This window comes from Xiphophorus hellerii, chromosome 15 (genome assembly GCF_003331165.1).
Source record: "Xiphophorus hellerii strain 12219 chromosome 15, Xiphophorus_hellerii-4.1, whole genome shotgun sequence".
Classification (NCBI taxonomy): domain Eukaryota; kingdom Metazoa; phylum Chordata; class Actinopteri; order Cyprinodontiformes; family Poeciliidae; genus Xiphophorus; species Xiphophorus hellerii.
The window spans coordinates 5,436,055-5,455,610 of NC_045686.1; the positions used below are offsets into that span (position 1 = coordinate 5,436,055).

Consider the following 19,556-nt stretch of genomic DNA (forward strand, 5'->3'; position numbering starts at 1 on the left):
ATTTTCCTGTTTTGTGTAACAAATAATTTTTTTTCTGTGAACTGATGAGATTCTGAAACTTTTCAGATCGTTTGGTGATTAAAAAAGGTTTTTGCACAAACCGAAACATTTTTGTCACAAAGAGTTCAGGAGTTGAATAAAAGCAGGAAACCCTGTCTTGTTGCCATGGCGACGCTGCATTTTTCCTTTGTGGTTTCAGGTCAGGCATCAATGATTAATTTGGCCCTGAGTCGTGTCTGACAGGCACGTTAATCATTGATGAGGCTGTTTCTTTAGTCAGCAGGAGGCGACCAATCAGAGCGTCCATCTGGGACTGGAATCGACAGGCCAGCCAATCAGAGCGGAGCGGGAACTGGTCATACGGCGAGTCGCTAACGCAGAGCTGCTGGTAGGAAAGATGAAAATAAATGATCAAATTTAGATTTCATTGGAAGCTTTCCTTCAGTTTTTAACTTTTTATTTTCATCTGAACTCCATTTGACCTTGACAGCCGACATCCGTTCACACGTACACCTTCACACACACCTTCACACATCTCACACACACACAGTTTGTGGTCTGTGTGTGAAAAGCAGCTGGATGTTTAATCTGCAGCGGATTTGAATAAAAACGCTGCAGGTTTGCGGCGGCAGGAAACGGTTCAGCAGAAGTTCAACTGACTTCTCCATCAGATCGGTGACGTCTCTTTAATTTAGTCAGAATCATCCTGAAGTTTGTTGCAACATGTAGATTTTCATCACTTTTTAAAATATTGTAATTTTAGTTAATTAAAATTTAGTTTAATTAGTTTTTGTATTTCATAATTATGACTTTAAATTTCAACTTATTTTATGACTTTTAAACTCATAATCACAGCTTTTATTTTGGTAACTGACTTTAAAACTTGTACTTGTACAAAAACTAAAACTCAAAATTATGTATTTCTGTAATATGACTTTAAAACTTGTAATTACAACTTTTATTTGTTTTGGTTTGCAATAAACTCAAACATTTTGCTTTTGTCCAAATTTAATCAGGTTACAAACATCATGGGGTTAAAATCAGACATCTGAAGTTCAGTTTTTATGAACATGTTTTGTCCCAGAAAAATTTGTCCATCAGTCCTGAACCGAAGGAGGAAGAGAGGAGTCACAACGTTCATCCTCCTGTTGGTCCGGTCGACCCGGTTCTACTGGAACCAGAACCAGCTGCTGTGGTTCTCTTTCTCTCTGCTCTGAGTCAAACCAACCTGTTCCCCTCCTGGCCTGTGGGGGCGCTGCACCAAGAACCACTGAAGGAAACGGCACAGAAACCTCTGAAGACACTGAGAGCAACTTCCTGTTTCACCAGATGGAAACAAGATGGAGGCGTCAGATTTTAGCGGCTGGAGGATTTCTCTTTAGTCTTTGGGTAAAGACCAGGAGACATTTCTGCTGCTAGTGCTACTAGGCTAGCAGGTTGTATTTGCCCAGAATGCCCTGCGCTGTAGTCCACTTCCTGCTTTTGGAGCGCTCTCTGGTCCGCTTGGTGTTCACATTCAAACCGAACCAGAATTCACTTCAACAGAACCAAGTTAGCGAGATCAGTTAGCGTTCACACTTCACCAACCGAACCGGACTTTCTTGACAAACGGACTGGAGTCGGGTTAAAGCGGCCTGAACAGGACCGGTGTGAACCTTTAGACTGCAGAGACCCTGTGGACTCAGCAGTCCAACCAGGAACCGTTTCTATCTGGTCTCTAAGGTTTCTTCTGTTCCAACCGGATGTCTCTCGGTATCGGTTCCGGCATTCAGCTCCAAGGATTTGATTTGGCTGCTGTTGGTCGACGGTCCGTGGCACGCCGACACGCAGATCTGCGTGAGTCCGCGACGGCACTCCTTGCGAATGTTGTTGCTGGACAGGACGTAGAGAATGGGGTTGACGGCGCTGTTGATGGTGGACAGGCCGAGGGAGATGGTGTAGGGCGAGTACATGGTCTCCTCAAACAGGCAGGGCGTGCCCACCAGCTGGGGGAACTGGGTGATGACGGCCCGGGCCAGCAGGATCAGGTGGTACGGCGCGAAGCAGACCAGGAACAGCAGCACCACTGCCACCGCCAGCCGCCGGACCCGCCGCTTCTGGTCGCCGTGGAGGCCCGTGCTGCGCTGGACGTTGGTTAAGACGCGGTGGTTGGTGACCACCAGCAGCAGCAGCGGCAGCAGGAAGCCGATCACAAAGCGGGCGTAGCTGAAGCCCATCACCTTGACGCTGCTCTGGGTCGGCTCAAAGCAGCGCTTCGAGCTTTGAACGTTTCCCTCCCTCATGGTGAAAACGGCGGTGTGGCCCAAAGCCACCACCAGGACGATGACCACCGTGATGACCACGGCGTGGCACAGCCGCCGCTGACCGCGGGACTCCAGGCTGTAGGCCACCGCCCAGTACCGGTCACAGGAGATGCAGCACAGCAGGAAGATGCTGATGTACATGTTGGTGAAGAAGATGTAGCCCGTCAGCTTGCAGACCGTCGAGCTCCATCGCCATTCGTGACCGTTGTTGACGTAGTCCGCCCAGAGCGGCAGCGTGAACAGGTAGGTCAGGTCGCACAACGACAGGCTCCACAGATAGACACCAAGAACGTTCTTCCTGCGCACCTGCTGCCAGGTGAGAAAGAGAGTCAACACGTTGGCGGGAAGACCGACGACCAGAACGACGATGTAGAGAACCAGCAGCGGCAGCCGGTCGTCGCCGTACGGCCTCTCACAGCTGACTGAGCTCTGGTTCACCGAGAACCCGCCTGTGACGTTCAGCATGGTAGCCAATCAAATCCAAGGGTCTCTTCAGATAACTGGCCAATCAGGAATAGAGTCTGTAGGAAGAAAGCCGATCCCAGGGTTGGCGTCTCCAGAGTTCGCTGCCCAACCAGAAGGCGACCGGATCAACGGCGATCAGACCGACCGCAGGGTAAGGTCAGCCATCACAGCATGGGGTCAACATCTGGAGAGAAAACAGGAAAGTTTTAAATCTGAAACCCCGCCTGTCTGATGGAAGCTAGCTGAATAAAATTATCTGTGGAGTTCCCCAAGGTCCAGTCCTCGGTTCTCTCGTCTTCAATATTTCAATATTTATACGCTTCCACTTATTGAAAATCTTAGTTTGTTTTTCTTAATGTCTCTTTTTAATGTCTTTTTATCAGTAGTTTGAGTGTCTTTGGCTGGAAGTTGCTATAAAATAAAGTTGCCTTGTCACTGGTGTTTAAGGTTCTTTACTTTCATATTGAGCGAAGAATCAGAGAGAGAACCTGCCGGTTTCAGAGCTAATAGTGAATTCTAGAGATGGAGGAAGAGCTAACATTAAACATCCTTCAGAAATAACCGATCTCAGTGTAAAGTCTTTGCTGTTCCTCTTTCTGTCACTGCGGCTCTTTACCTCACAGCCAGAGAAGTTCCTGTTTCTGCAGCATCACTATCTGCTGCTGTTTCTCCTGTAAAGCTCGTCTGAGTGAGTTTGCTCACATGAGCTGCTGCACGTCTGAAACAGGAAACAAGCAGATTTCAGATACCAGGTCCACTTTCAGAACCAAACCTGGAGCTGCTGGCGCCTTGTTGCTGCTCCTTATGCTTCATGTTAGTCTGTAGATTAAAGGACCAGAGTTCAGGACAGACAGGTGAGTCAGACTCACCTGTCTGGATGTAAATAAGAGGTCAAATAAAGAAGCAGCTGAGCTTTCAGTGAAATTATCCAAATCATTCTTCTGTTGATCACATTTTTTAACTTTCTGATATTAAATCAGATTTTTTTTTTCTGTTTTAAGTCATGTTACCATATTGTGTTAATTTGGCAACCGCTGACATTCATCCTTCAGCCTCTGCTGAGGGATGAATGTCATTTCAGTTGCTGCTAACCTACAAACACCAAACCGCAACATTTCAGTGGTAAATCTGGTGATTTAAATCAGGCCTCACTCTGCTGCACTCCCAATTGTTCAACAGTTAGTCAGACACTCTACCAAAGAAAACACAACGTTAGATTTGCTTTATGCTAATATCAAGTATTCATTTATCTCCAAAGAAAGAACTCCTCTGGGAAAATCGGATCAGAATCTTGTTTTTCTGCTCAGGAAATGGATGGACACAGGAAGCTGAAGGATCCCTGCTGGGCTGTTCTGAGGCCACAGATCGGATCGCTCTGTGCCAGCCGCAGTGAGATGCTTCGCTAACAACCATCCCTGCATCAGCACTGAGCTACAGGAGCACTTAAACTGGAAAACCACCTTCAGGGAGGAAGACAGGAAATGATTGAGGCGTAAACAGAAGCAGCTCAAAGTCGACATTAGAAATGGCAAAGCAGAAGAAGAAGGTCGCTGTGTTTCAGACTGCTACAGGAAATCCTCCCTGCCCACAGCATTCATCACAACTCGTAGAACAACATGAGTGAAACCAGTTACATTAAATTTTCCTTTGGAATTAAAGAATTTTCAATGTAACTGAAAGAATTTTATGATTTTTATTACAAAAATAAAAATATTTGAGCTTAAAAATGTCCACCTTTCAGACGTCAGCGGCTGATTCTCACCTTCATGTCTTTGTTTCCATATTTAGAAAAAGGTGACAAACTGCTGACGGTAAAATCTGTCAGGGATTTTTTTTGATTCTGCTGGAAACTTTGAGGTCAGATCAACGTTTTTCTAACTCAGAGCTCAGAGTTCGTGTCAGACAGGAAGTTGCTTTGATTCTGGCAGGAAGAGTCAAAACCAGACTAACTCTGGTTAGGAAACAAGTTTATGTTGTATTTCTGAAGGGAGTTCACCTTTTACAGCACTTATAAACATTAAACTGTGTAAATTATGACTTTATCTCTTCTGTTATTAAGACAAACGTTATTGAAATGAAGTTAAATAAAGAGCAGCAGTATGTAACTATAAAGCACGGTGGTGGTGCAGTGATGATGTGGGCTTGTTCTGCATCTTTATGGTCTTCCAATCAGTGAAGCTGTTTTAAGTTTTCTTTCCTGCTTCATATTTAACTAATATTCAGGTAAAACCTCCAGATTCCATTAAGTCTGATAAATAAAACCCCAAACTGACCAAATGAAAAGATTTTACCTTCATTTAATGTCCAGTCTTCTTCGTCTTTGTCTTCTTCTTCTTTTGCTTCTCTGGTGTAACTGGAAAGTTTTTTGATAAATCCAGGACGGATCAGTTTTCTGAGACAAAAGGGTCACTCAGCCGCAGTTTCCTCAAAACATAAGTAGTGACGGTTGCCTCGTTTCCTTCTCCTCTGATGGTTTGACTCACTGATCCTGCAGATACAATAAAATACAAACTTAGAGCCGTGGTTCTCAAGCTGTGGTGCCGGTGCGTTTCTGAGGACGTTTTTTTCCCGTGTTTGAAGCAGCTCAAGCTGCGTCACTGAATCGTGGGAGTCGTTTCTTCTGTTGCATCACCTCTGAAGTCAGAACTTCTGCTAAGGGATGAGCAACATCTTCCTGTCAAGTCCAGCCTGGGGGTTTTCCAGCTGCTCTGCTCAACAACCAGGCTAACGTCTGCTAGCATGACAGTTCAGATAACAAAAATAAACTTTATCAAAGATGAAAACTAAATGAAACTCCAGTAGCTGTCAGTTTTGCAACAATTCTGGAGAGGCCTCTGACTGAAGATCATTGCTGTGTGACAGCTTCCTGACCGTCATGCTAACAGCTCAGTAGCTGAAGCGCAGAGATGGTATCCAGCAGAGAGATGCTGGAGTAGGGCAGGCGATGGATGGACCCTCCTTTCGTAATTTCCTCTGAGGTTTTTTTTAAAAGGTTTTATTGGCTCTAGTCTTTATTTGATGGTGAATTGACAGGAAAGAGCTTAATGAGAGAAGAGAAAGACACGCGGCAAAGGTCGCCAGGCCGGGAATCAAACCTGTGACGGCCGAGTTGAGGACTGAGGCCTTCACAACCGCTGCGCCACCACAGCGCCCGCATTTCCTCTGGCGTTTTTAGCAGCGCTGCTCTGAGCAGCAGCTGTTTGCTAATTGCTGCTGGCTAGTCTGAAGGAGCTGAGTGGGGGAGGAGCTGCGCCTTGAAGGCGGGGCTACGTCCACCCAGAGTTTTACAGCTGAATGGTTTCCATGGAGATAAATGGATTTCTCAGACATGGAAGAATCAAAGCAAAGCTCCAGGTTTGATTTGATGAGGAGAAAAAGTTTATAAAAAGCTGATTTATCAAGTTCCAACAGAACCTCCAGAACCCGGTGGAACCAGACTGGCAGTCCAGGAGAAGCAGAAAAATCTGGACCAAGAGATGATCCACATCGCCTGGTGGTTCTGGTGGTTCTTCTTCTTTAAAACCACATTTCCCTTTAACTTCTGACCAGATGTGGGAAGTAACTAGTTACATTTACTCAGTTACATTTACATGAAGAAACTTTTTGATTAAAAAAAAACCTTTATTAGTATTTTTGCTTTCACTTGAGTAATTTTATTATGGAGCATCACGACTTTTCTGGCCACAAGGAAAACAAGCTTAACCAGACAGATTATATATATATATATATATATATATATATATATATATATATATATATATATATATATATATATATATATATATATTTATATATATATATATATATATTTATATATGATAATTTAATGCTCGCATTTCTACGTAACTTTTTTTTTTTTTTTTTTCTGAAAGCATCGTTGTAAAATATTAAATCAGATGTTCTGTACTGGAGACTTTTTACTTTATAAATATATAATTTTGTCCTTTTCGGTTTCAGCTTTATTTCCTGTAGTTTCAGCTTTCAGTGATTCTTCCAGCCTCATTTTTTAAATGTTGAGACTTGAGTTTTTCTCCATGATCTGCAGAGAAAAAATCATTTTCTATGTTGAAAAACTGCATAATAACTCCATGCAGAGGAAAACATTTCCGTACAAAGAGATTAAATATTTGATTGGCTCATTAATGGACATTTTATGTAGTTTATCAACCCAACATTTGTAAAAACGCTTCAGTAAAACATCTTAGTGAATATGATCGTTAATTCTTGTCCTTTTTTCCCGTTTTTATGTAATTAAATCATCCAAATGCTGAGATCAAATTCAGATTCTTTGTCACAATTTATTTATTTTTTCAATAAATAAATAACGGTGATTATCAGCAACTGATTTAATGACTTTTCTTTACATAATGAGGTAAATAAACAATGAAATGATCTGAAGCTGCTTTAATATTTCAGATAAGATTCGTTTGAGCATCATGACGGTAAAAATGTTAATATTTAATGAGCTTCATCTGTTCTCTTTGTTTCCTCAGATTTTCTCATCATTTCTCAGTTTTATTGATATGAACCAATGAAGCTGATCGATCAGCCCGCGTCCTGCTGCTGCAGGTAAAAACTCACCTGTGAAGCTGCGCGTGGTCCTCCTCTGCGCTCGCGCTGCTCCTGAATGAAGCGACGGGTCCCGTCCCTTCACAGAAACCGCCTGGGTGACGTCACTGCCGTCATCACGCCGTCACGATGCCCCCTCCTCCTCCGGGTCTTCATGTTCGAGTCAGCAGCGGGAAAACGCTGCCGCTGCGCCACCTGGTGGCTGCAGCTGGCGCAGCATGGAGACGGTCTGACCTGCGGTTACCATGGTGACGTGAGATGGTTTATTCCTCACCAGCTCCGGTTCTGGTTCTGCTGTTTAAGGGACCCAGTTGGTGACAGGAAATGGCGGCTGGCCGCTCCGCCCCACAGTCGCTCGAGCTTCCAGGACGAGGAATTTGGATTTTATTAGAACTGAAATTATGTTATGATGATAAGTGGCATTATTTACCTTTTGCAAAAATGTACCAAAAACAGTCAATCAGAGGCAGGAGGCGGGGCTTAGCGCTGTCAGTCAATCTGTGAACGTGCTGCTAAATGCACTAATCAACTCATCGCTACAAAGACGCTGATTTAACAAAGAAGCTGACTAAATTTAACATAAAATTGAGTGGAAGGAAGACGTGCGTTGCATCAGGGAGAACTGGAGCCATGACAGGAAATCTCTTCCGTTAACTTTATAAAAATGAACAAAATCTCAGTTCAGTTGGCCTGTTGTGATTTTCTTTACATGCAAAACTGCTAAATATTTTCCTCTGTGTGATGAAATATGACTATTAAATATTTTTTTATCTGTACCACGTTATGGGACTCGAGGTTTCAGAAAATGACCAGTTTGTTTTGTAAAATGTCTTAAAATGAGATTTTCTGTGAATTTTGCTCTTAAAACAGAAACACTAAAACATTTTAGCACCACATTAAATATAAAGTGCGTTCATATAGAGCATATTCTAATCTGTTTCCTATAATAAAATTAGTTTCTGGGATGTTCAGGTGTGTTCACCTGGTGGAGGCTGCTGCCCTCTGCTGGAGCTCTGACGTCACTGCAGCCTTTATTATCGACCTTTATTCATTTTTCCTCTGCAGTTTTGATTTTAAAAAATCACTTTATTTCTTCATACTTCATGTTTTTTAACAGTTTTTCTTCTGTAAGACACAGACATGGTTAATATGACGTAAACATGGACTCAGAACCAGAACCGGTTCTGACCCGACTGGACCATCACGTCCTCTCTCTCTTTCTGTTTTTACAGTTTTGCTCTTTTTATTTTGGATTTTTAAAGTTTTCCAGGAAACGGCGACAGAAGTCTTGGCGACGATTCGGCGGGAAGTTTTGGCTCCGCCCACTTTCTGCTTCATTGGTTTGCAGTCTCAAACAGGAAGCTGGCACTTAAGTTTCACAATAAAAGTCCTCAGTTTTTCCATCGGATTTGCTGTGAACGAAGAAGCAGACCAGATGAGTCACGTGACCAAAACCGTAACACTCTTCCTCTTCCTCCTCTTCCTCACCTGGTTGCTGAGCAACTCGTCGATCTTCCGCTCCTCCGCCGATCCGCGCTCCACCTTCTTCCGGTACTCCGCCAGCTGCTGCCGGTCCTTCATGTCTCGGTACGTCTGATTAACCGACAGGCAGAGGAAACGTCAAAGCCCCGCCCCCTGCGTTTTCATTGGTTTACACGGCTACGGCCAGCAGCCAATCAGAGAACTCACGTTGATGACGATGTCGTGGCATTTATGTTTCTGAGCCAATCCGATCCTGAGCTCCGCGTCGCTAACGAGTCCGACGTATTCCTGTAGCACCTGTTAGCAACCGGCAGCATTAGCATGGAATATGGCAGGCCATTTTAACATAAAATCAGTTTAATATGACTATCTGTAATTATTCTAGATATCTAAGAATGCATTTTAACTATCCAGAATGGTAATTTAAGATTTCATGAATTAGAATTATGACTAGTTAAAACTAAAAATGAGAACCTGAAACTAGTCATAATTTAGTTGAAGATATCTGAAATATTTTCTTCAGTAGTCAGTGATTCTTTGATTGAAGCCTACAAACAACTCAACAGTAAATCTTCTGTTGTTCCACCAGGCAGAATGTAATTCTGTCAGGTTTCTGTCCAATCAAATTAGAATTAGAGACAATTTAATTTAATAATATGTAGCCATAAAGCAATTTCAGATATTTTGAATGTAAGTGCGGTAAAACTAATTGTATGTTAAAACGGCTTGCCGTAGTTGGCATCATAAACATTATGGTGCTCCGCCCACTCACCCGCGTGGGGGCGGAGTTTTTCTGCAGGATGTCGACGACGCGCTGGAAGCTGAGCGGAGATTTCTTCTTGGAGAAGCCGAGCCAGTTCCTGGAGTTAAACATGGCGTCCACGTCCATCCAGTTCTTCAGCTTGGCCCGCGCCGCCAGCGCCGTCGTGAAGTACTGCTTCTCCGAGATCTGAGGGACAGCGATAGCCACCGCGGCAGAGGTCAGAGGTCACAGGAAAGAGAGAAAACGCGTCTCACCTTGAATGTCTGCCGGACGTTGAGTGGGCTGCTGAAGGTTCCCTGAAGACAGAAAAACAGGAAGTTCAGCTGATCCGGGTCAACTGACCCAAATCCTCCCAGTTAACCAGCTGGATCCCAGTCTGGGCCTGACCTCCGACTCGTTGTAGTGGTAGAAGCAGCAGTAGTACAGGGTGGTGATGAGCGGCATGTTGAGGATGGAGGCTTTTCTGGGAAACTTCTGGAAGACTTCCAGCTTTCCTTCCCGCTCCGCCTTCCGGTCCGCCGCCTGCAGAACCACAAGGAGCATCAACAGGTGGACTGGGAGGAGACTGGGAGCAGACTGGGAGCAGACTGGGAGGAGACTGGGAGCAGGTAGACTGGGTGGTTAACATCAGATTACGCTTTGCTTCACTCGCCTCAGGATGCTTAAGTCTTACAGTGCAACAGAATAACTCAGCTAATATTTATCTGACCACTTGGGGGCGCCTGTCTAATATTTATGGTGTGCAGTCAGAACCAGTCTGACCCGGTTCTGACCTCGATGATGATCTGCCGCTCCAGCAGGGTGTAGTGATCCTGAACGTGATTTCCATCTTCGCTGCCAAACTGGAGGCTGGAAACCAACAAAACTCATCAGAACGTAAACAAACAAACAAACAAACAAACACTTCCTGAATTATTTATAATTTCTTCCATTTTCATTTCTCTTCTACAAATTCCTCGTCATTCCTCCATACTTCCATTCATTCCCTCCCTCCTTCCTCACCTCAGGCAGCTCTTCAGGAAGTCCCGCCTCTTGTTCTCATCCGCTATGTTCTTGTAGTCTTTATACTGCAGCAGCTGTTACCATGGAGACAGACAGTCAGGCAAATTCGTCCGTCTAACGAGCGTTTACCATCACCATAAACATAATAAAGAGTAGACCCCACAATGGAAATACGGCAGCCATCTTGGAGAGGTTGGCTAAGCTAACAGCAGAAGATGCTTCAGCACTGCTGGATATTTCTGTTCAACACTAAAACTATGTTTAGTATCTTACTAAAAAACTAAACATGATTTAATGTGTTGTTTATAAAATGCTTATCATGCATCAAATAAAAATATTTTGTTAATATTATTTTATTTTGTTAACCCCACTAATAATGTTTAAACATAATAAACCACGAATGGATCCAATTAAAAAATATTTTTAAAGAAAACAAACATGTGCTTATACACATGGCTATGATAGCTGTGTGAATTTGAGTTATGATTGATTAAATATCTAACAGAAAACCCTCCAAGATGGCCGCCCTGCAGCAGGTCAGCGTCCATCGGGCGTCTAGTCTTTACAGCTGACGACTTACAGCAGCTTCCTCCGTCCGGCCCAACGCCCTGAGGAGCAGAAGAAGAAGAAATGAGATGCAAACAAACAAATAGAGTTCAGGTGAGTTCAGGTGAGTCCAGGTGAGTCCAGGTGAGTTCAGGTGAGTCCAGGTGAGTCCAGGTGAGTTCAGGTGAGTCCAGGTGAGTCCAGGTGAGTTCAGGTGAGTTCAGGTGAGTCCAGGTGAGTTCAGGTGAGTCCAGGTGAGTCCAGACCTCAGCAGCTCCAGCAGCAGCCTCTGCTCTCGGCTCTCTGTCAGGTAGTGGATGAAGTGCCTCAGCGCCGTCTGCCTGGACTCCAGCTCCCGGAATAAAACCTCTGAGCAGAAAAACCCAAACGGTGAGAATGTGACGTTCAGCCGGCGGCAGCAGAACCGACGGAGAGACGCACCTTTACACAGCGTCCTCTTCAGGTAGATCAGAACCTGCGAACACAAACAACTTCAACAAGTCGGCAGGAAGTTTTCACTCTGCTACTAAATCAACTGACGATATTTAATCATTAATCGTTTCTATTAACCCATCTAAAACTTTCAGGAATGTCAGCCTTAATTTAAATATATTTTCTAAAATATTGCTCCAAATTAAGATATGCCAACATAAAACACAACTGTTAGCCTTAGCTAGCCGTATGTTAGCATTTACTTCCACAACTGGTTTATTTTGATTGCGATAATTTTTATGATTCATGACCTGAGGATACATGTTGGTTTATAAAACTGGACCATATTTTTACTAAACAATATAGCAAAAATGTTCAGCTTTATAGCTGCTGCTACTAGCTAGCCGGAATCTGCATCATTTTCTGTATAAGAAATGATTTTGAATGTAATTAGACATTGTTTCCTTTTTATTTGAACTTTTCTTCAAATTAATAAATGTAATATTGATTATATGAAAGCTCTCTAAATAAAATTTTGACACTTGAGTTTTGCTAACAGCTAAATGTTCATCAATAAGCTAACTTTAGCCCGAATGATAATTTAACTGATTTAATTAAATTTTTCTGCTTTTCCTTGTCAATAATGTTGACAAAATGTTTTTTATTAAGTCAGAACCAGCAGCTTCGTGTGATCGGGTCGTTATAAATAAAGTTTTTCGGATCGGTGACGATGAGTCGGAACTTTACGGCAGTGATGGCGTTCCCGTCGTGGGCGGCGACGGCCAGGTCCAGCAGCAGCAGTTTGTCCTGCAGGGAGCGAAACTTCTCCAGAGTCACGCCCTGCGGGACACAAACAGGGAGGTTCTGGTTCTGGTTCTGGTTCTGGTCGGCCCGCTCGGCGCACGCCGCCGGGTCGCTTACCTTCCCCTGCTGCAGCCTCTGAACCGTCTCCTCTGCCGACCAATCGCTGACCAGATCCTAGTGACATCATCAAGAGAAATGAAGAGGAAAGCAACAGAAACCAGATGGCAGACTGTAATCAGATTACACTGTAATCAGATTACCTTGTACTCTGATTTGGGTTTTCGGAGCTCAGGAGTGTAGAGGCGTAGCGACGAGTCGCCGAGGACTGAAACAGAACAACGTTAGCATTGCTACGTGACTCACTGACTCGTTCGTTCGTTCGTCTGACTCACCGTCGTTGAAGGTCTGCAGGTTTCCTCCTTTTGGTTTCCCTGGAAACAGAGCAGAGGTCGGTCACATGACCACTCCAGCTGGGTGACAAATCGATTTCATCGATTAATCATATTTTTGGTTGGTCCAGATTTGATTCTGCATGACGTCCTGTTGACCAGCTAGCCCCGCCCCCCAGTCACGTGACCAGCTAGCCCCGCCCCCCGGTCACATGACCAGCTAGCCCCGCCCCCCGGTCACGTGACCTGATCACGGTCTCACCTTTGAACAGAGAACTCAGAGAAATGCCCGACTGGCTCTTGCTGAGCGACGGCGTTTCTGTGGAGATCTTGGGGAAGGCGGGCTCTCTGTCTGCCCTCTGATTGGACGCCGCCATCTCTTTGACTGACCATGATATACCTGAGCACACAGGAGCCACAGGTGAGCAGCCAATCAGAGCGGAGGAACCCCAACAGGTGGGAGGCAGGCGGACTTACTGCCGACAGGTTCTCCGCTCCAGCTGACCCGCTCCCAGTCTTCCTCGCCGTCTTCGGCCAGCAGGGGGCCGATGCTGTTTACCGCCTTCTTGGTCTCCTTCAGCTGAAAACCAGAAACCAGAACAGGAAATAAAAATATGATGTCAAAATGAAAAAATTCATGATTAAAAATCTAACTTTTGATAACTTTAATCTGTGAGGAGGAAAAAAAAAGAGATAAAAATCTGAAAAGTGCGGCGTGCATTTGTATTCAACCTGACCATTGTTTATTGTAAAACAGCAGAACTTCAGATTGATGGAGAACATATGAGAAATCTTGCTACAGATTCTCAGTTGTAATAGTGGATCTAGACTTTGACTAGGCCATTGATCTAAACCAGGGATTGCCTATATATAATTTTTTTTTATTTAAAGGACATTTAATTTTTTAATTGCATGTTATGTTTTTAATCATTCAATGATACGTATATAAATAATTACACATATGTATTTCATTGTATATTTCTGTGTGTAATTTTGTCAACCCCCCCAGCTGTTGGTCCACACCATTAAATACACTGAGGGTTTGCCATAGCACCGGAGGATCTGGACTTTCAGCAGCTTTGTTTCTGTTTTTGTTCCATAAACGGAACCCGAACCTCTCCTCGCGCTTTTGGATTCTGGTTCTGGTTCCGGTCTTACCGCGCTCAGCTCATCATCTGCATCATCGAAAGTGAAGGCGTTGTACTTGCTGCTGTTCCAGTAGTCTTCCTCGTCCGCCTTACTCTTCATCATCTGGACACACAGAAACAAACCGAGCTTACAGAACCCTTTCCGGACCAGTTAACTCACACACGGTCCGGTTCTGCTGCTGACACTAGACCCGACGCTGTGATGATGCATTCAGGGCCAGCAGTTTATTCTGGCAGACTGTATTTTGATTTGTTAGCATGCTAGCAGGCTAACAGAAATGTAACAATCTAAGTAGTTTTTCCCGCCGTGACAAACCGCAGGAACTGTGACGTCATCTTGGGGTTTAATGACGTAATGACAGGCTTCATAAAAACCCGCTGGATATGAAACAATTATCGATCAGGATCGATCAGCTGTTATTACCTTGTTCACCTGACGTTGCTCCTCACTTTCTCCCGGATTTCGACGTCACAGTTTCCGGGTGCGCAAGGGCTTCTGGGAGTTGTAGTGGATAGACGCTGCCTTCCTTGACAGAAACAAATCTTCTTCTTCTTTTCTTCTTCTCTTGATGTTATTGGCGCTACAGGAACAAATCGTTCCTCTTCATCTCTCTTCTCCTTCTTTCTTATTGCTGAATCTTGACCTTTGACCTTAACTGAGGCAGTCAAAGCTTTAGAACTAGTTCTGTGAATCTGTGGCGTCCATATTTTGTTATTAAGATGGGCTGATATTTAAATACTTGGAAAACATTTTTTTTAAATCTTTCTGGTGATGTGTGAAACGCCAAAGCTGCTTTTATTTTGTCAACCTGTTTTATTTTGAAAGTCTGTATGGAGAGCAGCAGCTCCGGTTTCAGCTGCTGTGGGTCAAACCTCAGACTGAGGGACTCCCAGTCCAGTTCTGGTTCTCTGGATCGATCCGGTCCGGAGTTTATCCATCATCGATGGCCAAGTGGGGGGAAGGGGACCCTCGGTGGATCGTTGAGGAAAGAGCTGATGCCACCAACGTCAACAACTGGCACTGGTCAGTGAAACATTGAGCACTGAGTGAGGCTTTTATTTTGAAATTCTACTCTTAGAGAGTTGAAATATTTTCACCTTTAAAAGTTGTATAGAAGTTTCTAAATGCTAATAAATCCTGCACCTGAAGGCAGAAGCTGCCAATGGAAACTGGTCTCCATGTTGGTTTCCATGGTAACGCTCGGACAGAAGCAGAACCCTCCAGAATGACCCGAGGGGTAAATCTGGAGCGGTTATTTTAGGGTGCAGCGTTATGAGACCTGGCAGCTCGGCACTTGTGCAGATATTTTTAAATGCTGTGATGTCAGAGGTGGGCGGAGCCAGTTCGTTCACTCTGTTGCCGTCTTCCCTGTCAGGACGGAGCGGGACGTCACGGCCTGGTCCTCGGACCGCCTCCGTCAGCTGCTGCTGGGCGTCCGGGTGGAGGGGTCAGAGGGCGTCTGCGAGGTCACAGAGGTCAGCAGGCTGGACGGAGAGGCGTCCATCAACAACCGCAAAGGAAAACTCTTCTTCTTCTATGAGTTCCAACTGAGGGCCAACTGGTTAGGTCTGTGATGTCACTGATGATGCAACACCACCAAGGCTCCTGATAGGGCGACACTGATGATGTCATCCATTCCAGGGACGTCCTGCAGTGGACTGAAGTACCGAGGGACCATTGACGTCCCCAACCTGTCCGATGAGAACGATGAAGACGACCTTGACGTGAGTCAGTTGACCTTCAGTCTAGCACTCGTCCAGCTGCCTTGTTGACGTTGCGTTGCTCCGTTTGGTCCAGATCTCGGTGTCTCTGTGTAAGGACCAGCCCAGCACCCCACTGCTGGACCTGATGAAGAGGTCTGGTGGTAAGGAGGTCCGCAGGGTTCTGGGCCAGTACGTCCGTGACCTTAAATCAGGTCTGCTGTCCACAGACAATCACCATCAGGTATTTAGGCGGGGATAATGAACATCACAGCAAAGGTGACCTTTAACCTCTCAGATTTCAGTCAGGGGATGATCCTTCCCACTGCTGACGGGCAGAAACCATCCACACCTCTGGCGAGCAAGAAGAACCAGGTCAAATCCAGTAAAACTCAGGTACAGTCCACCTGTTGACCCGACCAAGCTGATTCTGACTGGACCTGAACATCGTCTCCATGTCGTCCTCAGGTTAGCTCAGACGCTAGGCGCTCATCCAGCCCGGCTACCTGTCCCACAGGTGTTCGCATCCAGACCTGCAGCTTCAGTCTGAGGGAAACGTTCCAGACCTCTGCTGATGAACTCTACAGGACCTTCATCAACCAGGAGGTACCGACCAACACGGACCCAGCTAAGGAATCACCAAGCGTTAGCTCACACAGGTAGACGGTGGTGGCCGATGCTAACTAAAATGTTAGCTAAGTTACCCTGCAGCGCTGTACCATCCCAGCGCCGGTGGGGTTGTTAGCCCAGGATACCAGATATCCTTGGACTGCCTCTGAGGGCTACCAACAAGGCACTTAGTGAAAGCTAACGCTAAAGTGCTACACCATCACTAACATGGCCAGATTCTGGGATCACTAGACGTTTTCAAAGTTAGCCAAAGCTCTAAAGCGCTCTAAAAAAAAGTATTAGCAGCAGAGCGCCCACTACTGGCCAACATCCTGCATGTCATAGACCTGTCCTTCCTCCAAATGGCCTCAGAACCAGGTTCTGACCCATGAGGGCGCCATCTGATGCGGTTCTTCTGCGCTCTGTCCAGTTTGTTCAGGTGTTTACACGCTCAGCAGCGACTGTTGACGCCCGGCGAGGAGGAAAGTTCCTTCTTCTTGACGGCAGCGTCAGTGGAGAGTTCACAGAGCTGGTGAGGCCTCAGTCCTTGTCGGACATTAATTTGTTCCATGTTGGTGTAACCAGATGGTTTCTCTCTGAAGGTTCCAGACCAGAGGATTGAGATGAGGTGGCGCTTCAGGACTTGGCCCAGCGGTGAGTCTGATGCCATGAAGTGTTGCTGCTGCTGCATGCAGATCGCCTGAGTCCTCTGGTTGCTCCATCAGAGCACTGCGCCACCATCAGGCTGGAGCTGGTAGACAGAGGAGACGAGACGGAGCTGGAGCTGGAGGGCCGAGGAGTTCCTGCTGGAGAGGAGGAGACCACCAGGGAGGGCTGGAGGCGCTTTTACCTGCAGGCCATCAAACAAACCTTTGGATACTGAGAGGGCCTGAACCCTGAGGAACGCCTCAGCGGCTCCAACTGAGCCTGTAAAGTCTCATTTCTGTTATTGCCTCTGGAAGAACACTTAGCGACCTAAAGGAACATGAGTGCTTTCATAAAATCTCCTGCTGCTCGTTTCTGTCCAAGGTTCGTCCAGAAAGTCGGTGCCCTTGATGGGCAACTTCTACTGAAAGCCACAATGAAGAACCTGAAAAAACGTATCTGTTCAAAGTGTTGTAACTTTTTACAGTGTTTGTTCTGAGCTAATGGAGCTATTCCTTAAGGAACCAGTGCTAACTAAAAAGTTAGCTACGCTAACACTACAGCACCAATCATAAACAGTTCTGCTAATGCTAATGTGCTATAGAAATATAGCTTTTAGTGGAAGCTAATGCTAAACTAACGTTAACCAATAAGATTTTATGTGGAATGAAAACAATGTTAAGCAATTAAAATCAAACCTGCCCTTAAAAGACTAAAACCTTTCAGCACCAATTTAATTTTGACTTTATAATTTACATATTCTATAATAGTATTGCAATTCTAAATATTGTGTATCTTGTTTTAAATAAAGTTATTGGGGGAAAAGTAGAATAAGAGGAAAGGAAATAGATCTACTGTATAAACAGACTTCAAAATAAGAGCATGAGAATTGCAAGTTGATGGATCTAAACCAGGAGTATATAAAGTGTTGTTGGTCTTTCAAAAGAAAGCTTTTGTATACTTTTCAAAATAAAGGTTTTGCAGTGAGCTAATTGTGTTTTATGACCATCATATCTACTATATTGTTTATAAACGTGGGGGTAAAGAGATAATAAACAGTTTTAGTTCAATATTTATTTTCCATTGTGATTCAGTAAGACTTTATGGAATTAAGAAAAAACGTTGGATGTTTAACAAAGTGATCAGATATAAAACCAATCAAGTCATTTTTGCTGGTGACAGTTTTATTTCTTTAAACTGCAGTTTGGTTTTAAATGAAAGTGCATAACATTTAACAGAATAAGTTGTTCAACAAATTACTGTTAAACTTGCACAATAAAATAAGGAAAACAGTCATTTTTAAATAAAACTGAAACATGTTTTTGGGGGAGTTTGACCTTTAGTTTGAGAAAACATCTAATTTATATTTCACTGCTTTTATTAACTATTTGGATGTACTGATGTTTATTATCTTTTGTTTTCTTCTGCACAGCTCTGTGTGATTTGTTTTGAAAGATGCTATGTAAAGTAAAATGTTATTTTTATAGCACCTTTCACAGACATGTAGATCACAAAGGCAAACAAAACTAGTTTATCCTAGTTTTCCTTCTACCTGTGGAAAAGCTACTGAGTCGAACATCTTCAGTTTAAAAATGCTGAGAATTGGCAGCATGGTGGGCTGTTGGTGCAGGAAGAGAACCCAAACCAAACCCAGGAAACGGTGTGCCAGAAGACATTTGGGCAAAAGAAAGACAACAAATATAAAATATTAGAGAAAATGTGGAACTGACACCGCAATGCCGCCCCCTAGTGGCTGCCAGGCCGAACAGCATGTCTCATATTTATAGATTCTGTATTTATGAAAAACATCACCATGAAAAACTGCAGTCAGTCCACATAAAGAATAAACTATTTTCCTCCAGCAGGAAGAGCTCTGAGTGATAATAGAAACGGTTTACAAACTAAATATTTAGTTTGTAAACTAAGTACTCGGCTTGTTTAGCTTGCCAATTAAATATTTAGCTTGCTATCTAAATAATTAGCATTTAGCTTGTTAACTAAAGATGAACAATCTTTAGACTAAAGCTGAAATTTTTTGCTTCAAACTAAATATTTATTTTGAAGCTAAATATTTATTAACCCACAGGTTAGCCTCAGGTTTCAGAGCTGCCATCCTGCGTTTCTCCTGCAGCTCAGCTGAACTAAATAACTGAACTAAATAACTGAACTAAATAACTGAACTAAACAGCTGAACTAAATAACTGAACTAAATAACTGAACTAAATAACTGAACTAAACAGCTGAACTAAACAACTGAACTAAATAACTGAACTAAATAACTGAACTAAACAACTGAACTAAATAACTGAACTAAACAACTGAACTAAACAACTGAAATAAATAACTGAACTAAATAACTGAACTAAATAACTGATCTAAACAACTGAACTAAATAACTGAACTAAATAACTGAACTAAATAACTGAACTAAACAACTGAACTAAATAACTGAACTAAACAACTGAACTAAACAACTGAACTAAACAACTGAACTAAATAACTGTACTAAACAACTGAACTAAATAACTGAACTAAACAACTGAACTAAACAACTGAGCTAAACAACTGACCTAAATAACTAAACTAAACAACTGAACTAAATAACTGAACTAAATCCCTGAACTAAACAACTGAACTAAATAACTGAACTAAACAACTGAACTAAATAACTGAACTAAATAACTGAACTAAATGCCTC

At 43.8% G+C, this 19,556-nt stretch overlaps 3 protein-coding genes across 3 annotated transcripts; 1 reads left to right on the forward strand and 2 right to left on the reverse strand.

The window, feature by feature from the left end:
* Nucleotides 1-1,359: 1,359 nt before the first annotated feature.
* On the reverse strand, nt 1,360-7,753 carry gpr132b (G protein-coupled receptor 132b). Its single transcript, XM_032584966.1, has 3 exons — nt 7,350-7,753; nt 5,060-5,256; nt 1,360-3,486 (listed from the first exon to the last, which is right to left on the reverse strand). The coding sequence occupies exon 3, from the start codon at nt 2,766-2,768 to the stop codon at nt 1,707-1,709; it is 1,062 nt and encodes a 353-aa protein (XP_032440857.1). The 5' UTR covers nt 2,769-3,486; nt 5,060-5,256; nt 7,350-7,753; the 3' UTR covers nt 1,360-1,706.
* Nucleotides 7,754-8,402: 649 nt separating this feature from the next.
* vipas39 (VPS33B interacting protein, apical-basolateral polarity regulator, spe-39 homolog) lies at nt 8,403-14,454 on the reverse strand. Its single transcript, XM_032584935.1, has 19 exons — nt 14,328-14,454; nt 13,914-14,006; nt 13,233-13,335; nt 13,018-13,155; nt 12,759-12,797; nt 12,627-12,691; nt 12,484-12,540; nt 12,310-12,402; nt 11,572-11,605; nt 11,397-11,499; nt 11,165-11,192; nt 10,585-10,658; nt 10,356-10,431; nt 9,970-10,104; nt 9,837-9,878; nt 9,592-9,768; nt 9,027-9,116; nt 8,826-8,930; nt 8,403-8,749 (listed from the first exon to the last, which is right to left on the reverse strand). The coding sequence occupies exons 2-19, from the start codon at nt 14,004-14,006 to the stop codon at nt 8,729-8,731; spliced, it is 1,473 nt and encodes a 490-aa protein (XP_032440826.1). The 5' UTR covers nt 14,328-14,454; the 3' UTR covers nt 8,403-8,728.
* Nucleotides 14,455-14,721: 267 nt separating this feature from the next.
* On the forward strand, nt 14,722-17,846 carry LOC116733936 (activator of 90 kDa heat shock protein ATPase homolog 1-like). Its single transcript, XM_032584968.1, has 9 exons — nt 14,722-14,927; nt 15,280-15,470; nt 15,546-15,628; nt 15,702-15,819; nt 15,903-16,000; nt 16,073-16,210; nt 16,644-16,745; nt 16,816-16,867; nt 16,939-17,846. Exons 1-9 carry the CDS (start codon nt 14,848-14,850, stop codon nt 17,094-17,096), a joined length of 1,020 nt encoding a protein of 339 aa, XP_032440859.1. The 5' UTR covers nt 14,722-14,847; the 3' UTR covers nt 17,097-17,846.
* Nucleotides 17,847-19,556: the final 1,710 nt, after the last annotated feature.

Coding starts and splice junctions, on each gene's coding strand:
- LOC116733936 (XM_032584968.1), top strand. CDS start 14,848: ATGGCCAAGTGGGGGGAAGGGGACCCTCGGTGGATCGTTGAGGAAAGA. Junction 14,928..15,279: donor AACGTCAACAACTGGCACTG/GTCAGTGAAACA, acceptor CTTCCCTGTCAG/GACGGAGCGGGACGTCACGG. Junction 16,746..16,815: donor GTGGAGAGTTCACAGAGCTG/GTGAGGCCTCAG, acceptor TTCTCTCTGAAG/GTTCCAGACCAGAGGATTGA.
- vipas39 (XM_032584935.1), bottom strand. CDS start 14,006: ATGATGAAGAGTAAGGCGGACGAGGAAGACTACTGGAACAGCAGCAAG. Junction 13,156..13,232: donor GAGCGGAGAACCTGTCGGCA/GTAAGTCCGCCT, acceptor CTGTGTGCTCAG/GTATATCATGGTCAGTCAAA. Junction 12,541..12,626: donor AACCCAAATCAGAGTACAAG/GTAATCTGATTA, acceptor TGATGTCACTAG/GATCTGGTCAGCGATTGGTC.
- gpr132b (XM_032584966.1), bottom strand. CDS start 2,768: ATGCTGAACGTCACAGGCGGGTTCTCGGTGAACCAGAGCTCAGTCAGC.